At 42.4% G+C, this 24308-nt stretch overlaps 1 protein-coding gene across 1 annotated transcript in view; it reads right to left on the reverse strand.

Annotated features, from left to right (window-relative positions):
* Positions 1–6317: 6317 nt before the first annotated feature.
* AASDHPPT (aminoadipate-semialdehyde dehydrogenase-phosphopantetheinyl transferase) overlaps positions 6318–24308 on the reverse strand; it is a 79504-nt gene continuing 61513 nt past the window's right edge. Inside the window, exons 4-6 of the mRNA XM_077484338.1 lie at positions 20895–21053; positions 16407–16484; positions 6318–9471 (exon numbers count right to left, since the gene is read on the reverse strand). Of these exons, the coding sequence (XP_077340464.1) occupies positions 9310–9471; positions 16407–16484; positions 20895–21053 (399 nt within the window). The 3' untranslated portion in view covers positions 6318–9309. The remainder of the gene's footprint in view (positions 9472–16406; positions 16485–20894; positions 21054–24308) is intronic.

The raw sequence follows: 24308 nt of genomic DNA on the forward strand, positions 1-24308 counted from the left end.
CAGGTTGTGAGGCAACAAAACATAAAAAATTCCAAGGGGGTGAATAATTTTGCACTGTAGAGCGGGTGACTGGGGACAAAGAGAAGGCAAATTGTTTAAATACTTTCTTCAGCTCGGTGTATACAAAGGAGCATGGGGGAGCTCTTGTCCAAAATGTGGGTGGTATTGACACAGCCCTAAATGATCCACAATGTCTCAAAAGTGAAATAATTCAGAAATATTTTGAGGTAATAAAGGTGGATAAAGCACCTAGACCAGATGCCACCCACCCACAGATCCTAAAAGAACTGAGCTCTGTCATTTCAAAGCCATTGTATCAAATTTTTAGGGACTCATTAATGATGGGAATAGTACCACTGGATTGGCGTAGGGTCAATGTGGTGCCTCTATTTATAAAGGGATCAAAGTCTTTACCAAGTAACTATGACCTGTTAGTTTAACTTCTATAATTGGGAAGATACTGGAGGGTTTAATAAAAGACCACATAGATGGTTTCTTGATGGAAAAAAATATTTTAAGCAACAGACAGCATGGATTCATGAAAGACAGAAGTTGTCAAACAAACTTGATTTATTTTTATGAAGAGGTTAAGTAAAACCTTGGACAGAGGGGTGGTGGTGGACGTGGTATACCTGGATTTCGCAAAAGCGTTTGACACCGTTCCCCACACATGGCTAATGTGCAAGGTAAAGTCTACAGGCTTGGAAAGATCAGTTTGTAAATGGATAGAAAACTGTCTAAGAGACAGAATTAAGAGAGTAGTGGTTAATGATTCTTACTCTGAATGGTCTAAGGTTATATCAGTGGTGTACCCCAAGGTTCAGTGTTGGGACCGTTACTTTTTAATATCTTTATAAATGGTATTGAGTCTGGGATCAAAAGTACAATTTCTGTCTCTCCACATGACACCAAGCCATGCAGTGGAATAACGTCCTTACAGGATGTCTCCATTTTACAAACCGAACTCAATGCTCTGTCTAATTGGGCAGCTGTGTGGCAAATGAGGTTTAAGGTTGATAAATGTAAAGTTATGCACTTGGGGACTTAGAATATGCATGCATCATACATACTAGGGGGAAGTATAACTGAGGGAATCAATGGTGGAGAAGTATCTGGAGGTTTTGGTAGATCATAAGCTTAATAATAGCATGCAATGCCAAGCTTCAGTTTCCAAAGCGAGTCCTTTCTTGTCTTGAGAGGTATAGACTCCAGAGAGAAATATAATTTTGCCCCTGTACAAATCATTAGTAAGACCTGATCTGGAATATGCAGTTTAGTTTTGGGCACCAGTTCTCAAAAAAGATATCGGCGCACTGGGGAAAGTGCAGAGAAGGGCAACAAAACTGATAAGAGACATGGAGGATCTCAGCTATGAAGAAAGATTAGAGGAATTGAATTTATTCTCTCTTGAGAAGAGGGGGTTAAGGGGGAATATGATCAACATGTACAAATATATAAATGGTTCATATAGTGAACTTGGTGTTGAGTTAGTCACTTTAAAGTGCTGTAAACCATTGTTTTTTTGTTTTTTTTCTAATAACATATCATACTTACCTCCACTGTGCAGTTCATTTTGCATAGAGTGGCCCTGATCATCGTCTTCTGGGGTTCCCACGGCAGCGCTTGTTGCTCCTCCTCCCATCGGTAAACCCCCTGGGAGAAGTGCTCTCCCTGGGGGTTCCTTTTGCGGGCATAGACAGATGCCGGACTCGTCCCTGCCCCCAGCATCGTTGGATTTGATTGAAAGCAGCAGAAGCCAATGGCCGTGCTGCTATCAATCTATCCAATCAAGAGCCGATAACCCTCAGGCAGAGAGCTGGACTGCATCTCCGCTGAGGGAACGAACAGGCTCAGGTGTGTAAAACGGGGGCTAGAGGGCCGGTCAGTGCCAGAAGTTTTTTCACCCTAATTCATAGGATGCAGTAAGGTGAAAAAACACTAGGGGATAAACAAACCCCCTGTTAGGATCATCACAGAGGACAAGGGGCCACTCTTTTCATCTCCAAATAAGGAAAGGTTTCTTCACAGTAAGAGCTGTGAAAATGTGGACTAGAGTCCCTCCAGGGGTGGATCTGACCAGCTCAGTAGATTGCTTTAGAAAAGTATACTTTCCTGAATGTACAGTGGTGTGAAAAAGTGTTTGCCCCCTTCCTCATTTCCTGTTCCTTTCCAGACTGATAGATCTCAATTACTTTCTTTCTCAATTGTTCCTGAATTTCTTTGGGTCTCGGCATGATGTGTAGCTTTTAAGGATCTTCTGGTGGACCTTACTGTGTCAAGCAGCTCCTATTTAAGTGATGCCTTGATTGTGAACAGGTGTGGCAATAATCAGGCCTGGGTGTGGCTAGAGAAATTGAACTCAGGTGTGGACAACCACAGTTATAGTATGTTTTAACAAGGGGGGCAATCACTTTTTCACACAGGGACATGATGGTTTGGATTTTTTTTCACCTTTAATAATAAACACCTTCATTTACAAATTGCATTTTGTGTTTACTTGTGTTGTCCTTGACTATTGTTTAAATTGGTTTGATGTTCCGAAACACTTAAGTGTGACAAACATGCAAAGGAACAGGAAATGAGGAAGGGGGCAAACACTTTTTCACACCACTGTACATAATATACTGGATAATAACATTTATAGGTAAAGTTGATCCAGGGAATATCCGATTGCCTCTCGGGGGATCAGGAAGGATTTTTTTTCCCCTGCTGTAGCAAATTGGATCATGCTTTCCTCTGGGTTTTTTTGCCTTCCTCTTGATCAACTGTGGGTTTAGGATTGTGTCTATGGGATGTTATTTTTCTTTTTTATTGGTTGAACTAGATGGACTTGTGTCTTTTTTTAACCAGACTATGTAACACTGAAGCTCATCTCTATGTGAAGCTTGATACACACGTTCCTCCTGAACAGGCTGACTTTTGGTACATGCGTACCACTGTCTTGTTAACAGACGGCTTCTAACGACCGTCCTAAAACCAGCATTGGATCAGCACTTGCCAATACCTGCAAGCACCAATCAGTGTATTCTGGTGGGGGAGTCAGAACACAATAGCACAGCAGCAGAGATGCCTACATCACACATCATCATTTGTTGATTTGGGGATCTGCGAGTCTTTTTTCGTTCAACCCGCTGGTTGAACAATAAAAACCAAACATGTATACCCAGCCTTATTCTCCTCCTTTCAGCTATCCATCCTATCATGTTCCTTGTTGGCACATGTGTTCATTGGCTGCTTGTGCTGATTCAACACCCCCACAGTCTGAATTCTGCTGTACAAGTACTACAAAAGGCTGATACCAAGTCAAATTCAGGCACTGCATACAATATAATAAATGTAAATACAATATTAATGATTACATAGCTATGTCCTTTAAATTCATCTATAAACAAGCTATTTTAATTTCAACTGCAGCAATACATAGAACTGTTTACATTAGTATATGCTGCATTTCACATCTTTCCCTTCCACAGTGATTGGCTGGTACTCTTTTAGAAATGTTATCGACTTTTTATCCACAGCAGCCAGTGTAAAATGTAGGTAGGCAAAGATGGGAGATAAAACCTCGGCCAGTCTTTTATTATATCTGTCTCCTTCCTGCATACTATTCAGCATCAGATTTCTAAAGATACTATAAAAGGAAGCTGAAAATAAAAAACTGGTAAATGCATTTCCCAGAAGGCAGCAAGTTTGTAATGCATTCTTTTGTGGAATCCATTTTCAATCACAATCGGACATGTCTGAATCTTTAGAGACGTGTATGTACAATAGACATTTCTTCAAGAATTCATTACTAAAATAAATAAAAAAAATTCTCCCTGCACCTCTTCGCAGTAGTTGCTATGCAAGGAGAGGCTGCAAAGATTTGAGTATTTTAAGGGACTACTAAGTAGAAATTGTGATGGAGATGGCCTTCCTGTATGTTTTAAACATTTCATTTATCAGAAAAGCAAACCTGTAGTTTACAAAGTGTTTACAATAGAGCACCCCACCTTCTATTATGTTCCTATGAGGATTTTGGTGCTTGAACATGCTCATTAAACTCTGGATAAGCAGTCTTTTTATTTTCCCTCTGAGACCCCTTTTGGGCAGTCTGATCAAGCCCACCACTCAGTTTTTCATCAAATCAGAAAGGGTAATGTAATAGGGTATCTCCTTTTTGGAGGACAACTTTCTCCATCCATAATGAGATGTATGGCGAGTCCCTTAACCTTTTGCTGGATATTGCTCTAATGTCCATATTGCCAGGCACATACAAATCTCGAAAAGCCAGCCTGTTGCGGTACTTCTCATCTGCAGCTTGTCAATTGACTGCCTCCTTACGGAAAAGTTCCAACTCTCCCCCCAAACAAAATCGTGCAGATGGAGGAGCAAGTAGAGCAGGAATCTGATATGTGGGATAAATACAAAGTTCTTTGGCTGATAACGGCGCACTACTCTTCCTCTGATTTCCTGAAAGCTCTAGCATCTGTAGATACTGCCCCAGCAGGTTCCCTGCTTGCCTCAACCTCAGAGTTACAACACCCCCCCCCCCCCAAGCAGTTGTACAAGGACCTTTCTTAGGTCGGACATCGGTCTCCTCATCCTGTTAGCCCCTCTCTCTTTTTCTGCCTAAACCACTTTCCCCAGAGCATCCCATTCCCTCCTCTCCCCCTTTTTTTTTCTTCTTCTCTCCCTCTTTTTGCCACCAATATGTCATACAGAGATCGAATATTTACCACTACAGATTTACTTTTAGTAAGCACAGCTGCCTGATGTATCACAGAAACTGTCTTCGGAAATTTCTTAGGATTCTTTTATATACACGTTTATGTTGCTATACTTTTTATACTCTTAGTTCTGTCTTACTGTAATATGCATTAGAATTAAAATAAACAAATATTCAACCTAAATCAGAAAGGATCAGAATCCATATTAGTCTATTGGGGGGGATAAAAAAAATTGACTCAGAACATGGATCAGAATCCACGTCAGTCTATGGGTAGGCATAATTGGACTCAGAACATGGATAAGAATCCATGTTAGTCTATCTGGGGGCGGATATAAATAGACTCAAGATCATGGATCAGAATCCACATTAGTCTATGGGCTGGCGGAAAAAAAACTGACTTGCATCTCTTCTCTACATCCGGTTCTATCCAGATCCCAAGAAAATGGAAAAGGTCTGCTGCATCCTATTCCATTTTTTTGGACCTAAACATGACAGAGGTAATGGGATTAAAATGCACACAGATCCATTTACATCTGGCTGCCCCCAGATCTGATAGAGGTCCAGAAAGCTCCAGTTTTTAAATGCACAGACACAAAAGTGACATCTGTTCTGTTCTAATTAGACCAAACAGAAGGCCTAGGGTTATACCTGCAAATATTGGTTACCTATTACCAAAATAACACAAACCAAACCTTAAAGCTGAACTCCAGGAACAAGTGTGTTATTTGAAATATATTCCTTTAATAGCCAAAAAGCTTATGAAGCAAACACAAATATTACATTGTAACAGTTCGAGTGACATCACTCTCCTGTACATAACCTATACAGAGATTTGAGCTGTGGGCTGGATCCAGCAGGCTCCACCCACTACAGGCTGGCTGCAGAAGACTACAGGAAGGGGTGGAGACAAGACCAATCACCCTGCACAAGGAGAGAAATGCAGTGAGTGGTCTTTATTACAGGAAGCTCCTGTACAGAAGTAAACTTTCACACTGGATTACTGCACAGATCTGAAAGAAAAACACACAAAGAATACATATGACTATGATATATGGATATTTACTAATCCCGGAGTTCAGCTTTAAAGTAGAGGTAAAGCCAATCACTAAAATCTCATAAGCTCCAACAGGTTAATGCAACGTCCAATATTTCTAAGAAGCTTTTATTAAAATAATACCTGGTGATGATACAAAAGGGATCCTTGTTTATGCACTTCCTATTTTAGTATGATAGTGCCCCATCCCTGTCTTTTATTTGTGTTCCTGTGTTGTCACCCTGCCACACAGGCTTCCATTGCAGACAAAAGACTGTTGCAATACACACTACAAAGATCAGGTCCACTGTTGACACATTAGGAAAAAAAACAGCCCTGAAGTGCATGTAGGCAGAAAGTGGTTGCAAAAAGCTGCAGGCGATTATCAGCAATGAGATGTAACAAAGCATGTTTGATATCAACACATGTGATGACAGAACACCTAATTGACTTTGCTTTCTCCCATTCTATATGAATATACGGTATAACTCGATTTAGTTGTTTTATAGCCTTAAGGACATATGCACAGACTTCATTCATCCTGGACATACACACATAAAAGTATAACAGGAATCTCTACATGGGGATGCATTTATTTACATCTTCACTGATTTAAAACTTAACAATGCCAACTCTGATACCAGCATCAAATGACTTCCTTACATTTTCTATACATAATTATAATAAAAATATAATTATGTGCGTACATATATACAGCTATTCTGCAAAGCTGAAAGTGATTTTATTTCTGCTCCAGAAAGTAAGGCTTTATGTACAACTAGGTTCAAAAACACAGCTTTTACAGGCATTTGTTTTTTTAGTCTGTAAAAGCGCGTCTATGGTCTATGCTAGCCTGTGTCCATCCACACACAGGTGTTTACAGGCAGAAAAATGCTTGACATACCTAAACACATCTAAAACACACTTAAACGCTAGGCATGTTTAGTGCTTGAGCCTTTATTCATTCCAATTGCCAGAATAAATGTATGTTCTGGCCAATGGAATCCATTAACATGCAAAACACGTGACGCACCTAAACTCACATACAATATGCGGATTTAGGCACGTTTTTTAAGCAGCTTTTTCCCACCAGTAAAAGAGGTTCAGAGATTAATATTCTGGTATATTTAACCTTGTTGATTGTATATGTTACCTGTGTTTTCTCACTAGGCATGTACAGGATCTTGGAACGTTTCTTGTACTCGAAAATTTTGCTTTTGGGGTTTGTAGACAAGCCACCAGCTTCAATACAAGCTTGCATAGAACAAGTGTGGTTTTAAAGGCAGCGTATAGTGGTTCAGCATATATCTTATGTATTTTGGTCTGGAATTAAAAAACATTTTTTTATGTCTGGAAATTATTTGATCCCCTACAGATTTTGTACTTTTGCCCACTGACAAAGAAATGATCAGTCTATAATTTGAATGGTAGGTTTATTTTAACAGTGAGAGACAGAAGAACAACAAAAATATCCAGAAAAATGCATTCAAAAAAGTTATAAATTGATTTGCATTTTAATGAGTAAAAGAAGTATTTGATTCCCTATCAGCAAGATTTCTGGCTCGTATGGGTCTTCTATATAGGTAACGAGCTGAGATTACAAGCACTCTCTTAAAGGGAGTACTCCTAATCTCAGATTGTTCCTTGTATAAAAGAAACCTGTCCACAGAAGCAATCAAATTCCATTCTGTCCACCATGGCCAAGATCAAAGAGCTGTCCAAGGATGTCAGGGACAAGATTGAAGACCTACACAAGGCTGGAATAGGCTATAAGACCATCGTCAAGCAGCTTGGTGAGAGAGTGACAACAGTTGGTGTGATTATTCTCCAATGGAAAAAAACACAAAATAACGGTCAATCTCCCTCGGTCTGGGGCTCCATGCAAGATCTCACCTCGTGGAGTTTCAATGATCAAGAGAACAGTGCCAGGAATCATCCCAGAACTACACAGGAGAATCGTGTCAATGATTTCAAAGCGGCTGGGACCATAGTCACCAAGAAAACAATTGGTAACACACTACACCCTAAAGGACTCAAGGTTCCCCTGTTCAAGAAAGCACATGTACAGACCAGTCTGAAGTTTGCTAATGATAATCTGAATGATTCAGAGGAGAACTGTATGAAAGTGTTGTGGTCAGATGAGACCAGAATCAAGCTCTTTGGCATCAACTCTACTCGCCGTGTTTGGAGGAGGAGGAAAGCTGCCTATGTCATCCTTAATGACTTGGAGAGGATTTGCAAAGAGGACAAAATGCCTCCTGAGATGTGGTGGCCAACTACAAGAAACATCTGACCTCTGATTGTCAACAAGGGTTTTTGCACCAAATACCAAGTCATGTTTTGTGAAGGGGTCAAATACCTTTTTCACTTATTAAAATGCAAATCAATTTAAAATAAACCCGCCATTAAAATTATAGACTGAACATTTCTTTGTCAGTGGGCAAACATACAAAATCAGCAGGTTACCCTCAACTGCTTTACAGAAAAATACTGTTGTTTATAGAGCTCATTAACGCAAGATAAAAATGGCATTGACAAGAAAATAACTTAAAATGATGACTCACCCCCTTCCTTCCCCTGACTGCCTGTTGTGTGCAGATGTGCCATAATAAAATTTCAATCAGAAGGCAAGAGTCTGAAGGTAAACAGCTTCTGTTCTCTCTTTGAAAACCCATACCGTGGTCTGATATTGCTGACCTATGCCTGTCATATGACGTTCAATGTTAAATTGCAGATGTTCTTTAAGCAATTATATAGTATACGCAAATGTTAACCTTAAATCTTACTGTCCCGGGACCAAAAGTAGATTTAATATCTTATCACTCCATCTTCTGGTGCCTATGATGATTTTGTCCACATCACATCACAAGTGCAATGTCATGTGTGAGCAGACAACCCCAGCTACCTAGTTTTAAGAAAAAGGGGAGCAGTCAAATCAGCATTTCTGCATTTGATCATTACTGTACCCCTTAGATAAAAGTCGCACCGGGAATGTCTGTATAGGACATACACTTGCATACTCAGACAATACAAAAGTACATATTTATGAACACATCATTCTGGGAAAAACATTGTCCAGTGATGGGGTTACATGTGTACCATTTTACCACTGTGGCCAGATGTACATTACGACATCACACATGTGGAGAAGTGTGGCATTACACTAAGCTTCTGCAAATAAGGAGTAACAAATGCACAATTTATAAAAGATCTAAAATTACAATCGCCTATTTTTTCTTTATTTCACCTAAAATGAAAACCTGACACTTCATCACCAACAGAGCAGGCCACACTAAACCAGAAATAATTATTTGCATCATGGAAAAACTAGAAAATAAACCTCCCTCAAAGCTGCATGTTTTTGTCATATTTCCCCCAAATCTTTGTGCTTTCTTGTCACTTATAATGTCGACCTGAAATGCATAAAAATTTTGACAGTTCATTACCAAAAATTATCATTGAGGGAGATATTCAGGAAAATGCACTAAACCAACAGTCTTTTTTTTTTCTAATCTCCATAAACAATAAACAGGCTTCAAAAATCCAGGAAGGTTGCAGGCTTCTGTCATGACTTTGATGATGGCTTGGCACTTTGGCGTTGGGGAAGCTCCTGTTTGGAAGTAAAGCTATCCCAATAGCTGGGGTCTTCATCAGACAGTGGAACAGCTGAGGCCATCAGGTCTTTGTAGGTGAGAACTGTAAATGGCGTAACTGATCTCTTTACGTTCTGATAATAAACCAAAGAAACAGTACAATGACAAAATATCAACAACTTTGTAGCTTTCATTGTATACAACTAAATCATACTCATATTTAAATTACCGTATATACTCGAGTATAAGCCGAGATTTTCAGCCTCTTTTTTGAGGCTGAAAGTGCCCCCCTCGGCTTATACTCGAGTCATCGCTGTCTGCCTGCTCGATCAGCGTGTCGAGCAGACAGACAGCGGCCATTCTATCATTCAAAAGCCGCGCCTCCGGCTCCGCCTTCGCCTGTGATAGGCGGAACACTGAATTTCCCAGCAGCCTGTGTTCCGCCTATCACGGACATCGTATCATCCTCGTACTACGGACGAGGATGATACGATGTCCGTGATAGGTGGAACACAGGCTGCTGGGAAATTCAGTGTTCCGCCTATCACAGGCGAAGGCGGAGGCTTTTGAATTTTACAATGGCCGCCGAGGCGCCGACGAAGAGGGCACGGGACGGAGGCAAGGCAAGGCACGGCACGGGACGGGACGGAGGCAAGGCAAGGCACGACACGGGACGGAGGCAAGGCACGGCGGCACGGCGGCAAGGCACGGCACGGGACGGAGGCAAGGAGGCAAGGCACGGGACGGAGGCTCGGGACAAAGGCTCGGGACACAGGTTGGACACACACACACACACACACACACACACACACACATGGATGGAGACACACACACACAGGGATGGATGGATGGAGACACACACACACAGGGATGGATGGATGGATGGAGACACACACACACAGGGATGGATGGATGGATGGACACACACACACACAGGGATGGATGGACGGACACACAGGGATGGACGGACACACAGGGATGGACGGACACACAGGGATGGACGGACACACACACAGGGATGGACAGGCATGTCTCACCCTCGGCTTATACACGAGTCAATAAGTTTGCCAGTTTTTTTGGGGGTAAATTGGGGGCCTCGGCTTATATTCGGGTCGGCCTATACTCGAGTATATACGGTAGTAGTTTTGGTTACAATCAGATTTTCCTGTGTTTTTTTTTTTAAAGATGTCACTAGGACTAGATCGAGAAAAAAAATTCAAAATACAAAAAAAGGTTAGGGGGTTTTGGCAATGCGCCCCTTTAAAGATGAACCCCAGGCAGATATACAAGAAAAATTAATGCAGCATTTCATTTACATAAAACAGAGCTAACATTGCATTTTAAAAGGAGAAGTACAGCCAAAGCTCGTTTGGCTGTACTTCTCCTGGGGATCACTGGAGTGCAGTTCATTCTGAACTCCAGTGACCCGTTTTCAGCAGACAGTGGGCTGCATCCCGCTGTCGGCTGGCGTCACAGAACCAGTCCAGGCTCAAGTAGGGTCAGGATCTGCCAAAATACCCTGGACCGGCATCCTGCTCAGCCTCTTAGGGAGCCTGAGCCGGCCACTCCTGCCCCCTCCACAGCCCAGCGCTCCAGTGAGTGTGTGGCACGGGGGCAGAGCAGAGGGCTGGTGACTGACTGTCACCAGCTCTCTGCTCACGGAGCTGACGTCACAGAACCCATCCAGGCTTGGAAAGGGTCAGGATCTGCCCAGATCCCTGGACCGGCTCTTAGTGAGATTGAGCCAGCCACTCCTGCCCCCTTCCACAAACCAGAGCTCCAGTAATGCACAACTCAGTCTATATACAGATGGCCAGGACTAAATGCTAAATACAGGGTGAATGCAACTTCTGTGCTCATGTGTGAAAGTTATGTCACCCATGGCCAACCTATATAGAAGACTGGGAGAAGATGGCAGCAGTTGCAACAGAGTGATAAGGAGGAGAGAAGACCTAGCATCGCTTGAGGAAGGATCACTAAAAAGTACCACTAAACTTTTGGCATATATACAGGTAAATATACAAAGGAGAGCGTTTTACCTGCCAAAGGTTCTTCTGTAGTTTGTCTATCCATTCCTGAGCTTTACACAGATCCCTTATACAACACAGCCAGGTGGGTAACACCACTTACAATTAAAGTGTAAAACCTAACAAACTATACCATTGAAAGTGTTTTGCTTGCTCTCTTTTATAAATGCAAACCTTTGATTTTGCCTGACATTTATGGGACATCAACAGTTACTTTTCTGTATTTGCAGCATGTTAAATGGATAAAACATGAAGGGAATGTCAATAAAATTGTAGAGATGTATAAAATATGTATTTTTCAATTTTGCCTTGAATATGCTTTTAAGCGGCAGTAAACTGCAAAAAAAATCTCCCTGCAAATGAAGAGCATAACGTGCTAGTATGTATCGCATACTAGTACATTATCCACTTAAGGACCAGGCCTCTTTTTCAGACTTGGTGTTTACATGTTTAAAACAGTTTTTTCTGCTAGAAAATTACTTAGAACCCCCAAAAATTATATGTTTTTTTTTCTAACACCCTAGAGAATAAAATGGCGGTCATTGCAATACTTTTTTTCACACCGTATTTGCGCAGCGGTCTTACAAGCGCACTTTTTTTGGAAAAAAATCACTTTTATGAATAAGAAAATTAGACAACAGTAAAATTAGCCCAATTTCTTTTTATATTGTTAAAGATAATATTACGCAGAGTAAATTGATACCCAACATGTCACACTTTAAAATTGCGCCCGCTCGTGGAATGGCGTCAAACTTTTACCCTCAAAAATCTCCATAAGCGACATTTAAAAAAATCTACAGGTTGCATATTTTGCGTTACAGAGGAGGTCTATGGCTAGAATTATTGCTCTCGCTCTACCGATCGCGGCGATACTTCACATGTGTGGTTTGATTACGTTTTAATATCCGGGCGCTACTCACGTATGCGCTCGCCGGGTTGGTGAGTTTAAAAAAAAATAAAAAATCGTATTTTTACACCGTTTAAAAAAAAAATGGATCACTTTTATTCCTATTACAAGGAATGTAAACATCCCTTGTAATAGAAAAAAGCATGACAGGTCCTCTTAAATATGAGATCTGGGGAAAAGTCCTCAGATCTTATATTTGGACTTAAATGCAATAAAAAAAAATGTAATTTGAAAAAATAACATTGAAAAAATGTGCCTTTAAGAGGTATGGGCGGAAGTGATGTTTTGACGTCGCTTCCGCCATCCTATGGTATAGAGTGGGGGCCATCTTAGCCTCACTCGTCTCCATACCCAGCACAGCAAAGGACCCGATCACCTCTGCCGCTACTGACGGCTCCGATAAGTAGCGGAGGGCGCAGGAAAGCGGCGGGAGGGGGGTGGCACCTCTCCCGCCGCCAACGGTGATCTTGCGGCGAACCCGCCGCAGAGACCACCATTATCGTAAATACGACCGGCGCCTGAAGAGATGGATATGTCGGTTGTGGCAGCAGCTGCTGCCGTAACCGAGATATCCCTCTTCAAAAAATAGACGTACATCGGCGTGCGCCGGTCGCAAAGTGGTTAAAAAATACTTACCTTAAAACAAAGCCCTCCAGTAGCACTGTCCCCACTAACAGGGCTTCCATCTTCACCCAGTCTTCCTTTTGCAATTGTGTGCTCCAGCTGTTTGAATGTATGAGCCACGTGGAAGTCACGGCCGCTCTCAATGGACGCCATGCACATGCCCCGAGTGACATCACCGACGCTATTAAATACCTTCTAAACCGTGCATGTGTGGGAGATATTTACTGTACCTACAGGTAAGCCTTATTATAGGTTTACCTGTAGGTATAAATAAAATGACTTTACGATCATTCTAAGGAATAAAATGATGTCCTCTCTCCACCCTGCCTTCTGATTGGATAGAGAAAGATTAGCAGCAGACCAATGAGGGCACCTCTTTGTTTACTCTTATCAACATGTAAACTCATATGCATTAAAGATGAATGAATATTGAACTGCATTAATGTGTGGTTTATATCTGCTTGTAGTTAAGCTTTAATTCTTTTAATATATTCAGGCAAATGAAGTTATTTTGCAAACATAACCTTTCCTCTTCGTTTCCTGTCCTTTGAGAGCTGTCATAAAATATCCAGACATTTTACATGTCTTTTTTTTACATTAGCCTCCATATGCCTGCCAGCTCTTCCAGGCGCTCTGGGAGTTCTGCAAGTAGCAAGTTACATTAAATTAGGTGCTTTCTGCATCCATCTGGATGTGCATGCTTCTAAAGGTTTGCAGAGATCACAAGGGATATTCTGTGCAGTGATATCTTGGAGGATTCCTTGTTTCTGCAGAATATCTCCCTCCCTCATACTTCCTCAGCATTCTTTGTATACTAGTAAAAATTGTCTATTGTAATTGCTACAAAATGTTGACAAGTCTGAAATATGCAGGGGTTTGGATAACTGTACTTTATTTTTATTTATCAAAAGGTACTTATATAGCGCAGGCAATGTACCCAGCACTATACATATATATTGCACATTCACATCAGTCCGTGCCCTTAAGGAGCTTACAATCTAAAGTCCCTAACTCACATTCATACATACACATATTGGGGCCAATTTATAAAAGAGCCAATTAGCCTACCAGCATGTCTTGTGGGAGGAAACCAGAGCACCCGGAGGAAACCCACACAGGCACAGGGAGAACATGCAAACTCCAGGTAGGTGGCGTCATAGTTGGGATTCGAACCAACGACTCTGGTGCTGCCAGGCAGATGTGCTAACCACGTAGCCGAAAATGTTAAGATACAAGTGTGCTTTTTGTTTTGTTTTTTATTTGAGGACTTTCTAATGTTATTCCCTACCCACACACACAGATTTACAAATCTGCATGGTGGGGGAGATGCAGGCAGGGGGATTAAAGCAGTGGTCATCAAACCTGTTCTCAGGGCCCACTAACAGGCCAGGTTTTATGTATTACCTTGGGGAGATGCAGACTAGAATACTGCAATCACTGAAGCAAATGAGATCACCTGTGATGTATTTCAGTTATCTTGCAAACCTGGCCTGTTAGTGGGCCCCGAGGACAGGGTTGATGACCACTGGTTTAGAGGATGATGATCTTTTAATTTTTTAATTTTAAATTAAATTTTTTCTTTTGAAGAATTTTAGATTTTATAGTCTAATATATTAAACAACTTTTTTTTTTTCCAGGGCAGATCAGGTTTTTAATTTGGTAGTAGATTTTGATACAGATAGCATCTTTTATTTTCTAGGTTTTCATTAGGCCTGTTCCCTTCCACACAAGAAATAGACAGTGAGATACAGGATATGGATCAGTGCTCAGACTTCAGAGGGCTTTAGGACCTATGATATCTCGGCAGAATAAACATTAGGGTATCAAGTGACCCTAAGCGCTGTTAAAAGAGAAGTATGGGATTTTTTTTTTATTTTAGATTCATACTTACCTATGTGGATGGAGCACGAGACAATGAGACAATGCTGCAGCTTGGACATTCACATATTACCATGTTTCTGACAGCAGTAAATAAGCTTTAAAACAAGCTCATCACTGACCCCTGTAGCTACAGACACTGTGGAGCAAATCATCCTCAAAGTTCAAACCAGAAGCAATGGAATTTTTCTATCAGCTGCTTAACTCACCCTAATCCCCCCAATATGTTGGCAATGCTTACAATGACTGCTTGTCGTTGCACGCATTATAAAGTTGAAAGGGTCCTAGTGCAGTGTACGGATCATTTTCCCTAAGTAAGCTTACCTTAAAGCAGTTGTAAACTGCGGGACATTTTTTTATTTTAGTTGTTTTGTACCTGCAAGGTAAAGGCATAATGTGCTAGTATGCATCACATACTAACACATTATGTGAAACTTACCTTAAAACAAAGCTCTTCCAACATCAAGATGTCAGTGCTGCATGCGCTCTCATCTTCACCCGTCTTGCTTCCAGGTTTGCCGACTCCGGCTCTGTGACTGGCCGGAGCCGCAATGATATCACTCCCGTGCATGAGCTCAGGAGCCGCTGTTCACTGCATAGGGCTCTGAAGAAACATCACAGGTGGCAGTTCCTTCAGAGCGCATGCGCCAGTGATGTCACTGGCTGCATGTTCAGTAAAATATCGCCTAAACGACGCACATTTAGAAGATATTTACACTACTTATAGGTATGCCTCATTAAAAGCTTACCTATAGGTAAAAGCAAGAGATGAAAGTTTACTTCTAGCTTAAATTTAAAGGATATATACAGCCAAACTTGTTTTCTTTATTTTTGGACTATGCATTAAAATGTCTGAGTTGAATTTTTTGCAGCCTTTGTCCTGAAAGATATTGGTTACCCTTCTGTCCCAGAGAGCAACAGGAATCTCTGAGGGAAAAAGAGTTTGCACTGGAACAGGTGTCCACATTAGAAAATGTCCCCTCATTTCCTGTTCTGGTGACAAGTGTAAAATGTTAGATTTCCCTTTTAAAGGAGAAGTACAGCCAAACCAGCTTTGCTTGTACTTCTCCTGTGGCTCAGAGGAGTGCAGAGTAATCAGCAGTGACTGACCAGCTCTCTGTTCACAGAGCACTGAGAACCGAGCCATCGGTGGTCTTTGATTGCTCAGTTCTCAGTCTTAGAGCTGGCGGGAGGGGGCAGACGCAGCATCCACCTAGGCAAGTATGACTTCTAAAGAGAAAAAAAAAAACCCATACCTCTCTTTTAAGTCTGTCTCAGCAACAATGGTCACTAGGACAAAGAGAGAGCGTGAAAACACCCAGTAGGAACAGAGGCAGCAATAAAAAGTTGACAGTGGTTATGAATCTTCCTTACTCTACTCAAAACAAACAAAAAAAGTTAAGGTTTGTTTTAACACTTCGGTTGCTTGGATTAAACAAACCTAATCAGCAATCGTAACGTTGTTCTGACCAGAGTGAGATGAAAATGTGATTCGATCTTATAGGTCATCTCACTTTACACCCCATAAAAGGCAGGTGACTGCTATATTAAATAAGGGCGCCAGTGTATCAACACCCTGGTAAGAAGGCGGCAAGCATTTCCTTGCAGCACACCTTTACAGATGTTAGCTTACCTTTGAAGTCTGTTCTCTGTTTGTATTTGTGTCCCCCAAGGCAACAGCAACATGATGCTTGTCATCCAGAAGCATTTCCTATACAATTCAATCAAAATTAATTACCGTTTCCTGAACACTGGAGTCCAACTTATCACAAAAATCTACAGCAAGGTATTTGCATTCTGATGCAACTTCCATTATTGCAAAATAAATCTGGCACTTCTTAAAGTGAACTTGTTAGCCACTGTTTATGTAAAGGTCCTGTGTGATTGCACAAATCACAAGAGGCCTATTAATTCTTACAGCAAGAATATCCTCCCATTAGATTCACTTTGATAAGTGGGGACTGCTTGTCTGTGTTCACACTGCGGTGCTTCTAAAATGCATCGGGTTTGTAAAAAATGCATAGCATGTATTAAATGTGCTGCAATACAGCGCAGATGTCTGAATAGCTGGTTGTTGAGGATGCCATCGTGTGCCAACTCCTTAACAACCAGCTATTCGTTTATTGTTAAAGGGGTTGTAAACCTTTCTGTTTTTTCACCTTAATGCATCTTATGCATTAGGGTAAAAAAACTTCTGACAGTTACCAATCCCCCCCCCCCCCCCATTTTAGCCCTTTGTTGCCTCGGCAACGACGCGATGGACCTCTCTGCCCGGGTTTCTTGGCTTTTGATTGGATAGATTGATAGCAGCGCAGCCATTGGCTCCCACTGCTGTCGATCAAATCCAATGACCTGGGGCCAAGTCCGGCATTCTGTGTCTATGCACGCAAATGCTGGACTCGAGAGCTCGCCCACACGGGAACCCCTCAGAAGAGAGCCTCACCCAGGGGGTTTACCGATGCGGGGAGGAGCCGTGAGTGTCGCTGGGGGACCCCAGAAGATGATGATCAGGGCCACACTGTGCAAAACGAACTGCACAGTGGAGGTAAGTATAATATGCTTGTTATTTAAAAAAAAAGAAAAACAAAGGTTTACAACCACTTTAAGGATGCGGACGGGTGGTTGTTAAGAAGCTAGAACCTGCCAGCGTCCTTAACAACTGATAGTGCCTCCTCCCAGTGGTCAGCATGCTCCAGCTTCTCTTGTGCAGGAGAGATACTACCACTAGAGGGGGAGGAGGTGGAGAGACAGCGGGTAGGACAGCAGGGAGCATCGGCTCCCAGAATCTCAGGTAAGGAGGCAGGGGAAGGCTAAACTCCTGGTGAGCCTCAGGGGGATAACTGAGCAGGAAGGGCGTGTTTACATACTGATTGTTAAAGTAGTATTAAAAGTTTGGCTTTAAAAAAAAAAATAACAAACATGTTATACTTACCTGCTTTGTGTAATGGTTTTGCACAGAGCAGCCGGCGCGCCTGGCTTCTCCCCCTTGACCAGTGCTGCTTGCTCCCGAGGCATGCTCTATATGACAAATAAAGCCGCAGCTCAGCCCTGCCCCCTCTGCTCTCTCCTCATTGGCTCACAGCCATTGGGGAGAGGGAATCCCAGGACAGCCAAGGCTCTCGTGCACATCGTTGGATTGAGAGGGGGCGCTGAGTATTAGTAAGTCTGGATTTTTTTTGGGGGGGGGGGGGGGGAGCAGCAAACATAGAAGGTTTTTTGCCTTCATGCAAGAAATTAATGAAGGTAAAAAACCGTCAGCCTTTACAACCATTTTAAGGAAGCCGGCATCTCCTGGGACCCTAATAATCAGCTATTCGCTGGTTGTTAAGGATGCTGGCAGGTACCGATACTTTTGCCACGTGATGTCAAAAACTCGCCTAAAAAGACCCTGGGTGCATTTTTGGTGCATTTCCCCCTGAGTTCAATGGAAGGTGCATCTTTAGTGCGCTTTTTAAAAGCAAACCAAAGATTCAGCACTTTTCAAACCGTACTGAAAACACAGCACAGCGATGTGAAAAGAAAATAGAATTTAAAGGCAAACAATTTGAATGCACTTTTGTCCCGGAAAGATGCGTTCCAGTGCAGCAAAAGTGCATCAGTGGGAAAGGGGTCTAAGGACTTTTAACTTTTAACCACCACCCTCTGTCCAATGAGAGCGACTTTCATGACTGCACAGCACTTCCACTGGACAGGGGTGGCGGTTGCAAGGCCTTAGTCCATAAGTCAGGTCTTCAGTAACAAAGGAACTAATAGATGTATATTGAGGTGTCTGGTCTTGCAGAGAATATTTAGTATAAAAAGTTAGATAAGGATGACATTTTTTTTTGCTTTCTGCATCCATCACTAACTTAATATTGCCTAAGAAAAAGTAATTGTGTGTTTTGACATAATCCTGTACTTCTGGCAGTCAGATAAGCGTGTTTACATAATGATACATACAGTAGTTTATTCTGACGCAGGAAAATATATACTTCAAAAACCAACAAAAAGATTAAAGTTTATAGATCGATATGCACAGCTACCATGCAGGAATTCCTATATGAATTATTAACAGACAAAATGATTCATTTGGAAAGATGGTGAAAGCAGAACATAAATAATGCTTAGATCTCCTGGGAGACAATTGCTTCATAGCAACTACAATCTAACATGGCCATATAGAAAGTTCCCAGCCCTCCAGATCTAAAATGTCATTTTTATATTTGTTGCCTCAATCAATCCTATGAAGTCAAGAGAATGCAAACTTGTTCACACACCTGCCCCTTTCCCTATCAATGTCACCAGCGATGGATTAAGGCAGAATGGGGACTCAGGCAGGGAAGCAGCCTTGGTACAGTAATCCCTTTTTCGACTGACATTGGAAAGGATTCCGTTATGCACAGAGAAGCCACCCCATTAGCATTGTCTGTACTGGCATGTCCCACATCAAACACCAACTGCCTATGAGTACATCCTCCCTCCTGAAGCGACAGGCAGGTCGGAAGCTTCTCGGGGGTAATCAGGGCAGTGGAGGGAGTTGTGTGCAGAGGAGCGGGATGGTGGAGAGTGGTGCAGAGGTTAGAGCCAAGGAGGGGTGGAAGTGAGATGTGGACAGCCTGTGAAAGTGAGCTGCACTCTGCATACTGTGCACAGCACACCCCTAAAGTCTGCATGTAGGGCACTTTTCAACCCTGCACTCTGTACACACCACATCCCTAAACGCTGCACTACACTGTGTGCATAGGGCACCCTGAAACTGAACTCTGTACACAGCAAATCTCTAAACTCTGCGTCGTGTGCACAGAGCACCCCTGAACTCTGCGTCGTGTGCACAGAGCACCCCTGAACTCTGCGTCGTGTGCACAGAGCACCCCTGAACTCTGCGTCGTGTGCACAGAGCACCCCTGAACTCTGCGTCGTGTGCACAGAGCACCCCTGAACTCTGCGTCGTGTGCACAGAGCACCCCTGAACTCTGCGTCGTGTGCACAGAGCACCCCTGAACTCTGCGTCGTGTGCACAGAGCACCCCCTGAACTCTGCGTCGTGTGCACAGAGCACCCCTGAACTCTGCGTCGTGTGCACAGAGCACCCCTGAACTCTGCGTCGTGTGCACAGAGCACCCCTGAACTCTGCGTCGTGTGCACAGAGCACCCCTGAACTCTGCGTCGTGTGCACAGAGCACCCCTGAACTCTGCGTCGTGTGCACAGAGCACCCCTGAACTCTGCGTCGTGTGCACAGAGCACCCCTGAACTCTGCGTCGTGTGCACAGAGCACCCCTGAACTCTGCGTCGTGTGCACAGAGCACCCCTGAACTCTGCGTCGTGTGCACAGAGCACCCCTGAACTCTGCATCGTGTGCACAGAGCACCCCTGAACTCTGCATCGTGTGCACAGAGCACCCCTGAACTCTGCATCGTGTGCAGAGCACCCCTGAACTCCATACATAACACTCCCCATTCCTGGTATTTACTGCCCCTTTAAGAACCTCCCACTGTTAGTGCTATTTGGCCACCTGGTTCAGCACAGAGGGGGAAGGTTGAGTTCCTGCACCTAATTCTCTGAGAAATGAAAAGCCCTGGACAAATTTATATCAATCTAACAGATACAACCGGCCCTTTGAGGGCAACCATAATGCTGATGTGGCCTGCAAGTAAATTAACCAGCAGCCATGATAAACCGTGGTCAGCTTACAGGGGGGAGGGCAGAAACTGGCAGTATCAGACAGGTATGTCAGGTGATAAAAAGGGCCAAATTACACAGCACAAGCACTGTGCTGTATAACATGCTTTAAAGGAACGATATTTTATTTTTTTAGGGTTACAAACACTTTAAGTGTAGATTTATTGGAATAAATGATAAAAACACACACTATTGCACTCGCTGTGATAAAAGGAAGTATTGCATGTTAAGCAGTCCAGGTCCCTCCATGGCAAATGGTCATTGGCTGATGTGAAGGTGAGCCAGTAAAATACAAGAGAGCATGTCAGAGAAGCGGCCAAGCATAGCAGAGTAGTACAGGGAAGCGGCCTGATCTGATGCCCTAACTCTCCAGTGACCTAGTCTCATTGAACAGCCATGGTAACATGCAAGAAGGGGACCCTAAGAGATGATGAAGCTTCACAGTTACCTTTCACATTCTTACCTCAAAAGACCAGTTTTCAGGCTCCTCATCCAGCCACATTCTGGTCTCTGTGTAAATCTTACCGACCTCCATAGTTATGGGGGACACTTCAAATTCGACACGCTGCAGACTAAAGCCTAGTCCGACCCCTATGGCTTTTATAAAGCTTTCCTTTAGAGCCTAAAAGCAGAAACACAGAATCTGTCAAAGTTTCAGAATTTATTGTAACAAAATAATATACATTATTTACTCTGATCTTTTCTTTTATTAAAACTTGTACATATCTGCTCACTCATCCTTATGAATGTTGAGCTTCTCACAATAAAATATTCATAGCGTCTTATCAGCAAAATGGAAAAAAAAACACACACACACACCACACACACACACACACACACACACACACACACACACACACACACGCACGCGCACGCGCACGCATTATGTGCCTTGTGTCAGTGCTGCGGAAAACCTCTGTACTCTCCAAGGTAAGAAACATATGTTTGTTTCTGTAACATTACACTGCTTAGCAGGATATTGCCAGATGATTAAGGCCAATGCAAAAAGCATGTTTAAGCACTACTGGAACAGTATGCAGATGGGATTACTAGGAAAAAAATATAGTAACGTGTCTACAGCGCCATGAAGTCAACCGAATGCCAGATAAACAACTAAATACGCATTTGAAATGCAGACATAGGAGCCGTTTTACCATCCGAAGGATTTGTATTTCTGTCCAGCCATTTCTGAGATTTACACGGCCATAGAAGACAGCACAGGCTAGTGACCCACCTATTTTCTGCTGCAGTTAGGCTGAAAAACTAGGTCACAGCCTGCCCCTAGCCTGTAATTAGACATAAAAGGAACAGCAGCATGCTGCTGAAGTCATCCCTCTGCTCTCTACTCCTGTCAGCATGCTCCAATATGATGCTTGATTTCCAATGCTTCCAATGCAATCTTTTAGACCCTGGATGTCTCATTGAAGAGAACTTGTCATCAAAAAAAGAAAAAATCATCACATAGGGGAATTGTAAAAAATAAAAATTACAGCCAAGCACATAACTCCCCTCTCCTTGAAAAATTGAGGTCCCCCCACATATATGCACATACAAACTCAAATGCACACATCGCATTACATACTAACATATTATAAAATGCTTACCTTAAAACGAAGCCCTCTGGCGGCGTGCTTTCACCGCTGACATCTTCACTCTGTTCCCCTTCAAGGTCCTCAGGGCACAAGTCACATGCCACAAGCCGGATCAGTTAAGATAATGATCCGACGGGGATGTGACTTACATTAAAATCAATGGGCTGAAATCGAGGCCAAGTAGTGCAGGAACCTTTTTCAAAGTCGGACGGACATGGTGTGTTGGGCCAGTTAAAACAGCTCTCATAGGGAACCATTGATTTTGACATTCTAAAAGAGAGGGGTCCCACAGATATATGAGGAGATGACGTTGTCCTCAGCCTCCATCCCTATTATTTTATACAAAAGAGAACAGGGAGGCAGGACTTTAAATGAAGTACGTGGAGGGTCAAGTGCTGCGTGGCATTATAATTTAAGTGCCTTACAAAAGTATTCACCCCCCTTGACATTTTTCATGTTTTGTTGCCTCACAACCTGGATTTAACATGGATGGATTGAAGATTTGCATCATTTAATTTACAGAACAGGACCACAACTTTGAAGATTTTTTTTTTATTGTGAAGAAAACAACAAATAACAAAATAACAGGAAGAGTCAATGTGCATAACTATTCACCCCCCTAAAGTGAACACTTTGCAGAGCCACCTTTTGCGGCTATCACAGCTCCAAGTTGCTTTGGATAAGTCTCTATGAGCTTGTCACATCTCTTACCACTGCGATTTTTGCCCATTCCTACTTGCAAAACTGCTCCAGTTCCTTCAAGTTGGATAGTTTGTACTTGTGAACAGCAATCTAAGTTTGACCACATATTTTCTATTGGGTTGAGGTCTGGGCTTTGACTAGGTCATTCCAACACATTTACAGTACATGTTTCCCCTTAATGTTTCCCCTTGTTGCTTTAGCAGTGTGTTTGGGGTCATTGTCCTGCTGGAAGGTGAACCTCCGTCCTAGCCTCAAATCACACACAGACTGGTACAGGTTTTGCTCAAGAATATCCTTGTATGTAGCACCATCCATCTTTCCCTCAACTCTGACCAGTTTCCCAGTCCTGACTGCTGAAAAACATCCCCACAGCAGGATGCTGCCACCACCATGTTTCACTGTGGGGATGGTGTTCTTTGGATGATATGTTGGGTTTGTGCCAGACATAGCGTTTTCTTTGATGGCCAAACAGTTAAATTTTAGTCTCATCAGACCAGAGCACCTTCCTCCATACCATTTTGGGAATCTCCCACATGCCTTTTCGTAAACTCAAAATGTGCCATTTTGTTTTTTTGCTGGAAGTAATGGCTTTCTTCTGGCCACTCTGCCATGAAGCCCAACTCTATGGAACTTACGGCTTATTGTCATCCTATGTACAGATACTCCAGTCTCTGCTGTGGAACTCTGTAGCACCTCCAGGGTTACATTAGGTCTCTGTGCTGCCTCTCTGATTAATGCCCTCCATGCCTGGTGTGTGGCCGTCTCTTGGCAGGTTTGCTGTTGTGCCATGTTCTTTCCGTTTGGTTATGATAGATTTGATGGTGATCTTAGGGATCATCAAAGATTTGGATATTCTTTTTTATAACCTAATCCTGACTTGTACATTGTCCCTTACTTGTTTGGAGAGTTCCTTGGTCTTCATGGCAGTGTTTGGTTAGTGGTGCCTCTTGCTTAGGTGTTGCAGCCTCTGGGGCCTTTCATAAAGGTGTGTATATGTAATGACAGATCATGTGACACTTAGATTGCACAGGTGGACATCATTTCACTAATTATGTGACTTCTGAAGGTAATTGGTTTCACCAGAGCTTTTTATGGGCTTCATAACAAAGGGGGTGAATACATACACCCAGCCAATTATCAGTTTCTTATTTCTGAAAATCTGTTTTATGTATATAATTTTTCCAATTTCACTTCACCAACTTAGACTATTGTGTTCTGATCCATCGCATATAATTCAGATTAAAAAAACATTGAACTAAAGGCTGTAATGTAACAAAATAGGAGGTAAAAAGCCAAGGGGGTGAATACTTTTGCAAGGTATATATATATATATATATATATATATATATATATATATATATATATATATATATATATATATATATATATATATATACACACACACACACATACATACATACATACATACAAGTAGGACATATGTCTCATAATTCACTCGATAGAAAATTGATATACTACACATATAATTAACCACTTAACAACCGGCCCATAGCCGAATGACGGCTACAGGGCGGTTGTTTAACTCTGGGAGGCCGTCATATGACGTCCTCCCAGAATTCCGC

This window comes from Lithobates pipiens, unplaced genomic scaffold (assembly GCF_037356315.1).
Source record: "Lithobates pipiens isolate NorthernLeopardFrog02 unplaced genomic scaffold, aLitPip1_a1.2 Scaffold_16, whole genome shotgun sequence".
Classification (NCBI taxonomy): Eukaryota; Metazoa; Chordata; class Amphibia; order Anura; family Ranidae; genus Lithobates; species Lithobates pipiens.